Genomic DNA, 12,460 nt, shown 5'->3' with positions numbered 1-12,460 from the left:
TCTTATACCACTGCCAGAGTTATACTGAGGGAGTGAAATTGTGAATGCCTTCCTGGAAGGTGCTATATTGAGAGTATAACTCAATTTTTCAATGACTACTTTCAGTAGTCTCTCTTATCCTATGCTTTGCCCAATGTGGTGTGTACCTAGTTATTGTGAGATGCCAGGAGCATATGACAGCGGTGACAGAATAGTCCATTTGAGCAGCCAACAGCAATAAGTGCTGGGAAGTCATTGGAAGCCACTGGTGGTTTGATGAGGTAAATCTAGAGTAACTGAGAAAAGGATCTAGCATTATTTCTTTGCAAAACTTAAGTGCCTTCTGAACATGGCCTTTGATCATAAACTGAAATGCAAAGGCTTTAATTAAGGGCAGGCACAAAAGTTTCAGTAATGATAATGATTCAGTCTTCTGAACTTTGACAGTGTGTGTGGATGTGGCTTAGACTGCCGTGAATGACTGGAAGAAGCATTCTTTTTAATCGTATAAAGCTGCCTTACACTAAAGGACAGTTAATTAAAGCTGAATTTAGCATTTATGCCTAGAGAAATTTGCCACTTAGATATGTCTGTGATAAAGGCACTAGAAAGTATAAGGATAGCTACTCGTTGCATGTTGTTCTAGATGCGATTTAAAGAAAATGAAATGTATCGTGAGTATCCACTCTAGTGCACTACTGTTCTTCCTGGTACGACAAGCTGTGGTGTATACAAGATAGCTGTATTATTTTACAAACTAAATCACTGGAATGAATACTTGTCACAAACATTTTGCATTTGACCTAGGTTACAAGCTGTCTTTCTTGCTTACTTTTTTGATCTCTTCAAACAGCTCTTGTCTGGGAAGGTAAGGCTGTAACGTGTGTTATTCCAGGGAAGTTCAGTCTTGCCCCAATTCTGAATAAACTCACCGTTCAGAGGTTTGCATTTTGCTCAGGAAAACCTAGAGCAAGTAATGGGAAAACTGAGATTCTAACAGAATAACGGATCCTCTTTCATTTTGTGGATTGGGGCTAGAGCTGAGTTGTTTCTTATGTTTTATATGTGGTTACAAGCTCTCTGACTTTGTGTTTGTAATGACGCTTGCCTGGGCCGCCTATGTGGACACCTCATAATGGGACTCTGATAATTGCAGTATTCTGAGAGTTTGAGTATGTTTGGGAACTCAACCAACAGACAACATGAAAGTATAGCTCCCATATATGTATTTACATACACATATATGACTTTAAAACTGTTTCTTAAAAAAAAAAATTTGCACACACTTGGATCAAAAAATCCAGTTTCCTTTCAAAAGAAATGTATTTCAGAGAGAAGAGAGGCACAGTCTAATGCCAGTCCCACCAAACGCAGTATTTATGTACAGTTGGCTGTATGAATACTGGTTATAAAGTGGCTAAAACCAAATGAAAACAAACAAAAAACCATGCAGCTGAACCAAAAAGTATTTTAGAACTGAAAACTGAAGTTTGTGGATACTTTTTCTCCTCCTTTCATTGTGACACTAATGAAATTGAGCTTGGAACTGCAAACAAGCAACAGAATTTTTTTTCCTTATTTAACTCCATTTGGAATTACGAAATGTGATTTTGTTATATGGAAGGCTTATACTGTAGGTTTGTCAGGTTTTGACATCACTTCCCGCTTCTCTGCTGCGTCAGAAAAACAGAAATAAGTTCTCCTGAAGCGAGACTTTATCCAGCAAAAGAAGGAATGAATATCCTATGATTCTAAGTGTATGTTTGATTCCATTGATTTCAATAAGCATACAAGTTACTTGGGCTTCCTCTTGCTTTAAAGCACACCTTAGTATCATGCAAAAACAGTTACACGTGTTTTAAAATACTTGCTGAACTGCTTGTGGGTTTGCATCTTCCTATAAATCAGCGATGAAGAGGAAGGTTCATTCTTAAATTGTTTGTGTTTCCAGAATAAATATCCGTAATAATTAGAAAATGGAAATACCTCACTTCCAGGTTGGGCCAGGTGTTACCTCTTTGAGGCTAACATATAGAACAGCTTTTTAGTATCTTAAAATGACATAGAATTTTTGGCCTGGCATTGATACCCCTTCTTTCTTTTGAGAAACAGATCTGCTGTAAGTTATTTCCCCAGTTTCCCCAGCCCCCAAAAGGGTAAGACAGGTGTCACCAACAAGGAAATATCAGTAATTTTATTTTCATTTGTGTCTTGAAGTATTTACAGATAAATTTTAGATATGAATTTTGTGTTGAAAATTTTGTACTGTAGAAAGCTAAATGCCTCGGAGTTGCTAATGTTATATTAGTGGAAAAAATCCAAATGTAAAATTGCATCCAAATGAGGACTCCCACAGATTTCTAAAGTATGCTGGCCCTCATTAAATTAATTATAGCACTTTTTACTATCTTCAGGCTTTTGTGGAAAAAAAATTGTTCTCACTGTAGAGAATCAAGGGATAAGAGCTGACTGAGAAAAGCTATGGTTCTACTTTGTCATATCTCTGTGGTAGATTTTTGGTTGGCCCTTTCTAACAACATGTTGTATTTAGGATACAGACAAGTAAAATTATCTTTGTTTTAAGGGAGCGTTTTCTTTTTGTATAGTAAGCTGCAGCTAGAATAAAAGGATTGAGGCACACATTTGAGGGCATGGGACAAAATGAGTCTTTTGTTGACAGATTTGCAAAATGAGTTTGAATTTGACTTTGAAGTCAAGCCAAAAATTTGTCCTTGGGGGGCTGTGCTGTAAATGGGTATCTGTTATTTAGGCTACGTAATCGAACAGATGTGAATGCTCAGTACATGCCTCCCTTGTGTGTTGCTGAAGCTGGCATCCTTTTACCAGCAAGCTAATCCAATGGACTGTTTTGGCTCAGGCAGACCATGTTAGCGTGGTGTTACAGAGGTTTTCTTATGCTTTTTCTATCCCATTTTTACTGTTTAATCAGTTCACTGTTCTCAACCAACATTCAACAATAAAATTACATAACACTAAATCCACCCCCACCCCCCAAACATGTACTGTATTTTGGGAAATACAGAAGTAAGAGGAAGTCAGGTTGTCCCGTGTTTGTTCTTGTGAAATGAAAGTGGTTGTGTACAATGGCAGCTCCACCCTGCAGAAAATGCAGGGACAACTGGGGGTCCCATGTAGGGGAGAATACAGGGACTTTCCTTCTATGAATGCCTACAAATATCTGTCACCTCAAAGATGCTCAGGAAGTGGGAGGAGGAGACAGGGCCATACATGTCTGTTGCAGATCAGCCTGCAAAGGCAAGTACTTATTTGGAGAAAATACTTTTTAATGTACTGTGTTCTTTCATTTGTGGTTGAAAATTTTGTTTCCAGATAACGACTCTAGATGAAGAATTCTGGCATTCAAGTTAGAGCCAAAGAGTCTGATTTTAGGAAAAGAACAACTGAGCACAGCCTTTCTCCCTTTAGAGAATTGGGAAAGTTCAGAATGATAAATGGGTAGTGGTGAGAGACTTTCTCCACCGGAACCAGAATATATTGTGCTTAAATTATTAATTAATTGTTATTAAATTATGTATACATATATACCTCCCTTTAAATTTATCTCCAAAACGTAGAAAGTATGAGGGGAAAAAATGCATGAGCACTTCTCTCATTCTTATTGGAAAGTAACAACAAAAAAGTAATGTTTCGTTTGCCTTTTTTTTTTTTTCTTTCTTTCTTCTTCTCTCAGGTCCGCACCAGTGTCCTGCCTGATCACAAGGAGCCAAGAGCAGATGTTGGAGTAAGCAATTTTTTTTCATTAATCAATTTTTTTTTTTTCCACCTCATCAACAGACACAGACACCCAATGAAGAGCATTGGTGTTCTGCCTAACTGCTAAACAGGAGCTGGCAAGCTTTCTTAATAACAGAAGTTGGGTTAAATGAATAAAAAAATCAAGGCAGGAGTAGCAGTCTCAGTGATTGATGTAATCCCATTCACATATTTCTTGAAAATCCTTTTCAACTGAAGTTATCTTGAGGCAAGCACAACTATCTAGACTTCTGCTGCTGCCGTACAAGCAATCTGGATGAGATTGAGAGCTTGGAATCGCATTGCCTCAATGAGCCTGGCCTGTCGCTTTCTGGTTTTCATGTGCAGAGTATAAAAAGTTCTGCTGTAGGAGTTGCCTTTGGGTTCACTTTAAGAAATTACACTGATGACATATGGAGGACTTATTCTTCTGTGTAGGTCTGCAGAACTTTTTGCAAGAGTATTGGGATATCATTTCTGGGTCTGAGAAGGCTAGAACCTCCCAGATAATGTGGACACCTCATGGGGGTGGGAAATGTTGGTCCTGCTAGAGCTGAATAAAAGACCAAACACCATCTGGTGCAGGTATCAGACCTATGTCTGCAAACATTTAATATAACTGGATTTTTAAATTTTTAGCCTAAGGTGTTGACTTTCCTGCATTACCAGGGCTTCCTTGGCGTAGTTTCCAGGACTTCAGCTAGTGTTTGAAAAATCTGTAGCTTGGCAGCAAGTTCAATCTTAGTGAAATAATCAGTCTGTTTCAACTTTTCATATAGCTATTATAGAGACTTTTCTCTTTGGCTAGCTGAGATTATTCATCAAACTACTCAAGGCACATATCTTAAGATTTATAATCGTAAGTACCCCGCTAGCAAAATTACAGAGGAACATTACTCTGTAATTAGCATTACAGCAGCAGTTCTGTTCAAAGCCTACTTTTCAAACCTCTCCAAGTCACATGTGCAAAGTTAGATTGGTTTGTAGACTGCCAGTTCAGGCCCAGGGTAGACTATTTGTATCTAAGTCAGTATGGAAAAAGTATTCTCCAGCATTGTTTGAAATTAGACCCCTTGAACATTAGCAGCATTGTTTGAAATTAGACCCCTTGAACAACTCTTTTCCCTTGAATAACTCTCTTCATTTGGGTCATGGGATCATTCACAATTTCATTTAGTTTTGCATATAACTCCTAATTGCACTGTCAGGTAAATAAAATTTTATTCTAAATAAGCATAAAAATATGAAACAGACAAATAGATTTTTTTACGCCCATAAAATTATTCACCTTTAACTTCATGACCCTGGAGAACTAGATATGACATTTGGAGATGGTTAGTGGGTACAATGACCAAAGCTCCTAGATTGTGTAAGAGAGCAGTGTAATTGCTTCTTAGCCCTGATCATACGAAGATTCCGATTTAGGCTTCTTAAATGGATATATAGTTCTACTGTGTTGCAGAAAGAAGCCTCAAGTGACCCAAGCTATATCAGTTTCATTCCAAATATCCCTCTCCCTCTTTCCAAATGGTTAGGTTGCAAATACAAGCACTCAAATGCCATGAAATGCTAGAATAAAGGCTGCTATGTAGACGTTGTGCTGCGGAATGTGTTCTTATTGTACTAAGAAGGTTATGCTCTTGTAAGAAGATAACTAATCTGAGATAACCGTGCCACCATAGAGTTTTAGTGAAGAAACACTTTCATGTTGACTGATCTAAAGGAAGACAGATCTATCTGTGTGTTCACTCTAGCAAGGCTGTGCATCACCATGTGTCACACCTGGACGTATCTCTTGTAAAAGTACGTGTTTCATTTTGGCAGTGAAAGCTAACCATGATCTTTGCCTGGACGGCTGCGGTACTTTTCTCTATATATTTCCTATAGGCCTTTTTTTCTTTCTTACTTCCTGTTAAGCACTTCCCAAATCCACTGTTTTCCCAGCCTTCCCTAGACTCTCAGCTTGCATCTTTTTCCTTTGCTGCTTAAGTGCCAACCAAAGCACAGGAAATCTAAGCCTGTGCCATAACTGATGACTTAATTTACCAAATTGGAGACCAGTGTTGGTGCTTACCTAAATTGAGAGTTGTGATTTGAACTGTACATTTTACGTGCAAGAAAGCCCATCTTGGTGTAGAGCTTTATTGTTAGTGTCCAAATACTCAAAATAATCCAGCTGGTCTTCCTGAAAGAAAGCAGGCTGCAGGTTTGGGTTTTTTTTACTGGAGGTTCTCAGTAGCAACAAATTCTCTTCTTTTTCCCTGAAGGGGAAAGTTGCTGTCTGCATGCAGCCTGTGTTGACTCAGAGCAACTTGATTCTTCTTGAATTTGTATATCCAAAAGCATGTATAATTTACCCTGGAATTTTACTTTGCCATTCCAACAGTAGAATAAAATTAGTATAATGTAGTAAAAACAAACTTTGTGTACTTCTTATTGTTTGTTTTCTTGCAAAAATTCAACGTAATCTTATGATCTCATTATAATTTATTCAGAACAAGTGATATTGAGTTGTATATTTGAAAGATAAATGGATAGAAGACGGCTGTAGACTGTTATTTTCTTTCCCATTGTTCCCAGGGCCAGAATGCTACTGTTGGCCAGGTTGACCAAATGAGATTTTGAGCAATGTGCACTGGGATATGATCAGAGGGTAAAAAAATAACCAAAAAGCAAAAGAAGATGAATTTGTTTTCCTCTTTGCACTATTTTCTTCATGATGTGTGAAGGTGATTTTAATAGGAGGAAAAGATATAGTGGTGTAGCTGAATTTAACTTTAGACAGTCTAGTTTCATTAGCACATTTCTCTGCACTTTTACTGCAATGAATAAGTCCACCTTACAATGGAAATAAAGGAAACAAGTACTTACAAACCCTGCCATAAACCTGAGGAATACAACATTTATATTAATAAACTTGCGCTGAACTCAATGTAAAAATACCTTCTTAGCAGATATACTCATATTTGGAATACATAGATGGTAGTGCCTAAGGCTTGAGGAAAAACCATAGCAAGAACAACTTTGATAAAACACTGAAAACTAGAAATGAGAAATGGAGAAACAAGATCCAAAATGCAAACGCTTGTACTGAACAAAAATTTTCCTGTGGCTGTACATTTTACAACCTGTATTTTGTCAGGTTGTCAGACTGCTCTCAATGAAAAAGAGAGAGGTTCCTGCCCATAAAACCGGAGTTTAACAATTTACTGATAATCATGCTACAGATGCATTAAAAATGTCTACCGGATAGTGTGTCAAACTAGTATATTGGAATGAAATATTTTTCTAGGTACCAAAGAAAGATTTCCAAGTGTGAGACCAAAAAAAGTAACAATTAAAACTTCAAAAATTAATAGAGATGTTATCTTTTCTTTCTGCTTTGTTTTGTAGCGAAGCTTCCTGGGCTGTACAACTTTTAGAGTAGGAGACTTGGTAAAGTCAAAGGAGCAACAGTTGACCCTTACCCTCAGGTAAGTGTTTTCCTCTATTGTAAACCATGTTGAATTAATGTCCCGTGGCATTTGATGATTGCTGCTTGACTGTGTTTGAAACCCCGTATTACTTCAGGTATAGTAGATGTTAACTTGAAGTGCTTCTATTTCTACCGTGCACAAAGTCAAAATGGAATATCAAAATGAAATACCAATTCTTTAAGCTGGAGCTTGCCATGTGTCAGATTAGAAAAGGTTAGTAATTTTTTGGTATGATAATCTATGGAAGAGTTGCAGGAACTTGAAATAGGGGATGTTCTTTCAAAGTTTCCTTTAGAAAGCAGCATAAGGTTTTCAGTTTCATTTGATGTGTGTGGTTTAAAGAATTAACAGTTTGCTGGTTTGGTTACTAGGCATATTTAAAGATGGTGGACCTAATGACTCGGGGCTTCTCTCATGTGGAATCGGTTGCAGTCTCCTAAACTCATTGTTACATGCGGCCAAACTCAAATGGCAGTTGGGGGGGTGTTGTACAACTCTAACTAGTGACACGGGGTACAGAGCTGCAGGAGAGTCAGAGCCAGTGTTCAAAAACTAGGGCTGGGCTGAACAGATATTTCTTAAAGCTGTGCACTGAAGAAAAAAATTTACTTTTCACCCCTGCTACTGACTTGCATGGCTTAAGATGAATCGAGATACAAATCAGAACTTTTTGAAGGTTAGGGGAAACCTTTTAGGTGGTGATTTTCAGAAAGAATTCATTGGACTTTATATAGTGCGGGGATTTTGTTGAGCTGATTTTTGCAAGCACGATGGAGGCTTATTTGGGATTACTGGGTAGGTACAGGTAAGCTTCACAGAGCAACTACCCAAACTCACCGTGCTTCTACATAGGCAAAACTTTAGGAGGAGAGAAGCTGTGACTAGGAAAACTGAGACACTGCTATATGTTCTGCCTGGGATATTGTATGTAGGTGCTGTAGAAAAGTTGTGTTACATTCTTTATCCTGTGCACGTGAAGCCAGCCTTGATTTGGCTGAAGGCCCAAATTACGACCCATTCAGTGATGTTGTGGTACTGTCACTATGTCAAGGACACTGCATTTTTTTTTTTTTTTTGAAACAGAAACTTCTTGAAGTATTTTGGTTTTATTACTGCACCTGCCTTCCTATTATAACAATAGTAGTTGCACACGTGTGTGTAGTTTACAGGGCAAAGTTAACAAAATGCCTTGATTTTAATTTCTCCCAAACACAGAAAATGCCATGCCTAACAAGCAGATAACTTTGTTTTCTACCAAACAAAACCGATCAGATAAAATATGAACTGACTACTCTACAGAAATGTATGGCTAGATAAACAAATACCAACTTAAGTGTTTGTAAATCTGTTCTTACAGAATTTCAAGTTGTCTCAAGTTCTTCGGGACAAACTTTGCCTCTCTGGTTGACATATTGAAAACTTGATCTGAAAGAATGCCTCTGACAGGTGCCATAATAATTGACAGAATGTAAAGTTTCAGGAAACTTTGAAAAGAATAAATATTTTGTATCTAACCCATCTGATTTCAAAACAAAGTTCAGATGGATAACTAATAAGCAATAGATGACAGACTGCCAGGTTAGTTTCAGCTGAACCTCTACGCCTTTTCAGATTTGCTTTTAATTAATATTTTTAGTCTTTTATGTCTTCTTTGTGCAGCTAACACTAGAAGACAAATATTAAACCAATTCAAATTCATTTGCAGATACATTAAATGGTAGGTTTTAGTTGGTTGGATTTTTTTTTTTTTAAGAAAAAATCCTAACCTTTTAAATGTGGGATTGTTTCCTGATTATGGCTATTCAGCAGCACAAAATCAGTAGAAATTATCCACATTTCTTCAATGGCAGTTTAACCAGAGCAGTCTAGTAATCTAAACTTGCTTTCCTCTAATTGCCCTGTTATATTAGTACGCCTCAGGAGGATAGGGGATATACCGAGGGCCTTGCCAGAGCATGCAATTCTATTTAGTTCTTGTTGATATACTTTGGATGGGAGTTTACCAGGGAGTGCCTGTGATTGAGATACTCCTTTGTTACATCTGAAGTAGAGATTTAAGGATCCGGAAATAGCTCTGTCGTGTGCCCTGTAAATATTGGTGTAATTATAGAATCTGGTTACTTTTTCACTGCTTTTTTCAGTTTTTATGTCTTATAATCGTCTTTCTGAGGTACAATGTAACAATATAAAAGTGTTTTTAAAGGAATATTCTGTATTTTTCTCAGTTATTTTGTGGAGGGCTGGCATACATCTACAATTCCTTACTGTTGACAAACTGTGCTCTACTTTTTCCCTTTCCCCATTGTACCTAATAGTGATTAGGGACACAAGTTACAAAACCTCTGCAAAATAAGTTTTTATTTTGATTGTCCTTTCTTCTCTATAAAGGTGCCCTAAACTGATGGCTGAGTGTTTATTGTAGATGTGTGCACCTATATCTAATCATCAAAACCTGAACAAGTCAGTCTGTAGAATTGCTTCGATGCTGACAATGTATACAACTGATGTTGGCAGAGGAATTTAGTTACTAGAGACTTGGGATTGCAGTTTCCAATATGAAATTTATAAAAACAGAAATGCCTTCTGTAGATGTGAGTGTTTCATTTTGCAATGGTAGTGCAATGCCACTTGCTTCCAGCTTTCTCATAGGGTTGTGATCATGAACAGGATAAAATGGGCTGTTGAATAAAACAAAAGCCATATTCAGTAGCAGAATATTTCTTAATATTGACTATAAGTTGCAGTGTATCCAATTTAAGAAAAAAAAGCAAGCATACATCCTTTTTTCTCTGTAAATGAGAGTTAGGTATACTGATTGCTAATTTAGTATTTAATACTGACTTTTTTTTGTAGTTGATTTACATTTTAAGTTCAGTTTAGATGATATTTTTGCCATGCCTTTCTTTTAAGAACAGCGTAATGTGGTTTTTTTGCTTGGTTGAGGTCTATGGCCTTTTGTAAAGGGCTAGCAATTAGTACTTCCATTAGCTGCTTCCCCTGTGGTGGTAGCTTGCCCTGTTTCCAGGAAGGTCCTCTTTAGCTTAGGTGGTTTTGGTATGATTTCCAGTAAGTTACATGGAAGAAGCAGCAAAGGAAAAAGATAATAGTGCTCTTTTGTGCTCTTTGTAAAAATAAGGTCCACCTGTTTGAGATGCTCCTCTTAGTAGACAGTACAAAAGCGTAAGTAGGGTACTTCAACATGAAACTAGGGCAATATCAATACCACTCGGATCCTTTGGCCCCTGTAAGCGGGAACTTTATAGTGATGGAGCTAACCGTACAAAAACAAGAACTAGGATGGAGCGCATGGATTATACGGATTATCTGAGAGAATGTGCCTGTGGATGTCTGTCAGTTGTGTACTATACAGACTTTCTTTAAACGTGTGGCTGTACTTGACCTCTTGGACAATATCTATTTGTCTATCAATCTGCTTTTTTTAGCTGTCTTATTTTCATTAATCTTGGGCAGGACCGAACCTATTTCCTTTAAATAAAGGAGATAAACCATAGTTATTTTTGGAAAGTTCAAAAAAATAACTCCAAGACTCCATTAAAGAATGTCCTCCCAACTTCCCTCCCTCCTAACGCTTTCCTCCAAGCACCTTGTAGTTCAGTGGGCCAGAACACACGTAACTGCACTTCAGTAGTAGTTACATTAACAATGTTTAACTAACTAGAGAGATTTTGAAAGCGGCACGCTAATTTTTACAGTTGTTTATGTACATATAACTCCCTTAGCAAATGATGACTATAAAGTACTATATATTTAGCTGCTTTTCCCTATTAAAATTCAGTACAAGTCTGCCTACAACTAGTTTTACTTGGTCTCTGTCCTGAAATTGTTTCTTGGCTGCTTCATGTCATGTCATCCACCCCAGGAAGCAGGTGAACAATGGCTTGGTTTTATAAGCCAGGCAAACCTCCCTTACAGTTGAGGTGAAACTTGTTTTGACATGAAGCTTAACCAACAGTACATTGAAATCGTGAAAACTGAGAAGGAATTGAACACCACAAAACTTTGTTTATTTACCTTAGAACACAACAGAATGTTATTTACCAGTGGACTTGTTTAAAAATGGCATTGATTGCAGTAGGCTCCACTGTGAATTCACAGAATAAACGTTTCTATCCAAGTACAATAGTTTTGTGCTTGCGTATTTCAAAATATATTGCATCAGTGGAGAAAATTCTTTTATGACAATCTGTACGTTAGTCTGTACTAATCGCATTTATTGTGTATTATGCATTGGAGAAAGGGGCTGCCTGCTAGACTGAAAGTCATGCAGTTCACTTTTCAGGCAGTCACTCACTTTGTCATTTATAATTAACATAGCTATGCAAATACACAGTCTGCTTCTCTTTCTTTGTGTTCTTGAGCCATTTTTCTTTGGAAGAAAGGTATGGCCATGGGAACCAATTAGCAGGCCTAAATTTGCATGTGCAACATGCAGCAATGAGACTTGATGAGAACAGCATTGGAGGCAAATGGCTGCTATTCTCAGTCCATCCAACTCACTTGCTTTTCCACCGCTAGCTTGTTACCTTCTTTCTCTCTGGATGCCTGGGTCAACCTTTTATCGCCAGAAGTGTTAAGGTGGGCATGTATTCCTGCCGCTCGTGATGGTGCTGGCTAGCTCCTTCCCTCACATTCGAGGGAATGGATACTGACCTGGTGATCCTTAAGGACTTGGGATGGTAAGGAAATCCATGTGTATAATAAACTTTAAATTAATATTAGAAGCATTAGTAAGTAATTGTGGCTTTAAACCTGAGCAGATTTCATGACAGTTTCAAAAGTCTCTGGGTTTGGCTCAGCGAAAGAACAGCAATGTTGCTTTTAACACTGATAGAAGTATTTTTTTTAAAGTTCAAAACATGCTGTTTCACTCAGTCATCTCCGCAAGGTTCATCAAAAGATGGGTCCTTGGTGACTCCAGCTTAGGTGAGTGTGGACTGTCACAGGATTATGGCTGTGGTAGGTGGAGTGAGCCCTGCAGTATGCAGTCACGTTGGACTGAACAGTTAGGGTTAGACTGAAACATTGCCAGCTTTTCTGCTGAAGCCTGCATCCTATGACACCGGATTCTAAATCTGGTTTAGGAATCACTCTTCTAACACTGTCTCCTTTTCAGTGGTCATGGTGCTGGTTTTGGCTGGCATAGAGTTAATTTTTTCCATAGTAGCTAGTATGGGGCTGTGGTTTGGATTTGTGCTGGAAACAGTGTTGGT

At 37.8% G+C, this 12,460-nt stretch overlaps 1 protein-coding gene across 1 annotated transcript in view; it reads left to right on the top strand.

Annotated features, from left to right (window-relative positions):
• INPP4B (inositol polyphosphate-4-phosphatase type II B) overlaps nt 1-12,460 on the top strand; it is a 333,068-nt gene that overhangs the window by 197,729 nt on the left and 122,879 nt on the right. The window contains exons 9-10 of the mRNA XM_009290320.2: nt 3,692-3,742; nt 7,147-7,226. Coding sequence (XP_009288595.1) covers nt 3,692-3,742; nt 7,147-7,226 — 131 coding nt within the window. The remainder of the gene's footprint in view (nt 1-3,691; nt 3,743-7,146; nt 7,227-12,460) is intronic.

This window comes from Aptenodytes forsteri, unplaced genomic scaffold, assembly GCF_000699145.1.
Source record: "Aptenodytes forsteri isolate BGI_AS27 unplaced genomic scaffold, ASM69914v1 Scaffold125, whole genome shotgun sequence".
Lineage (NCBI taxonomy): Eukaryota > Metazoa > Chordata > Aves > Sphenisciformes > Spheniscidae > Aptenodytes > Aptenodytes forsteri.
The sequence above is the reverse complement of the archived record's forward strand: the minus strand, read 5'-3'. Positions and strand labels throughout refer to the sequence as shown.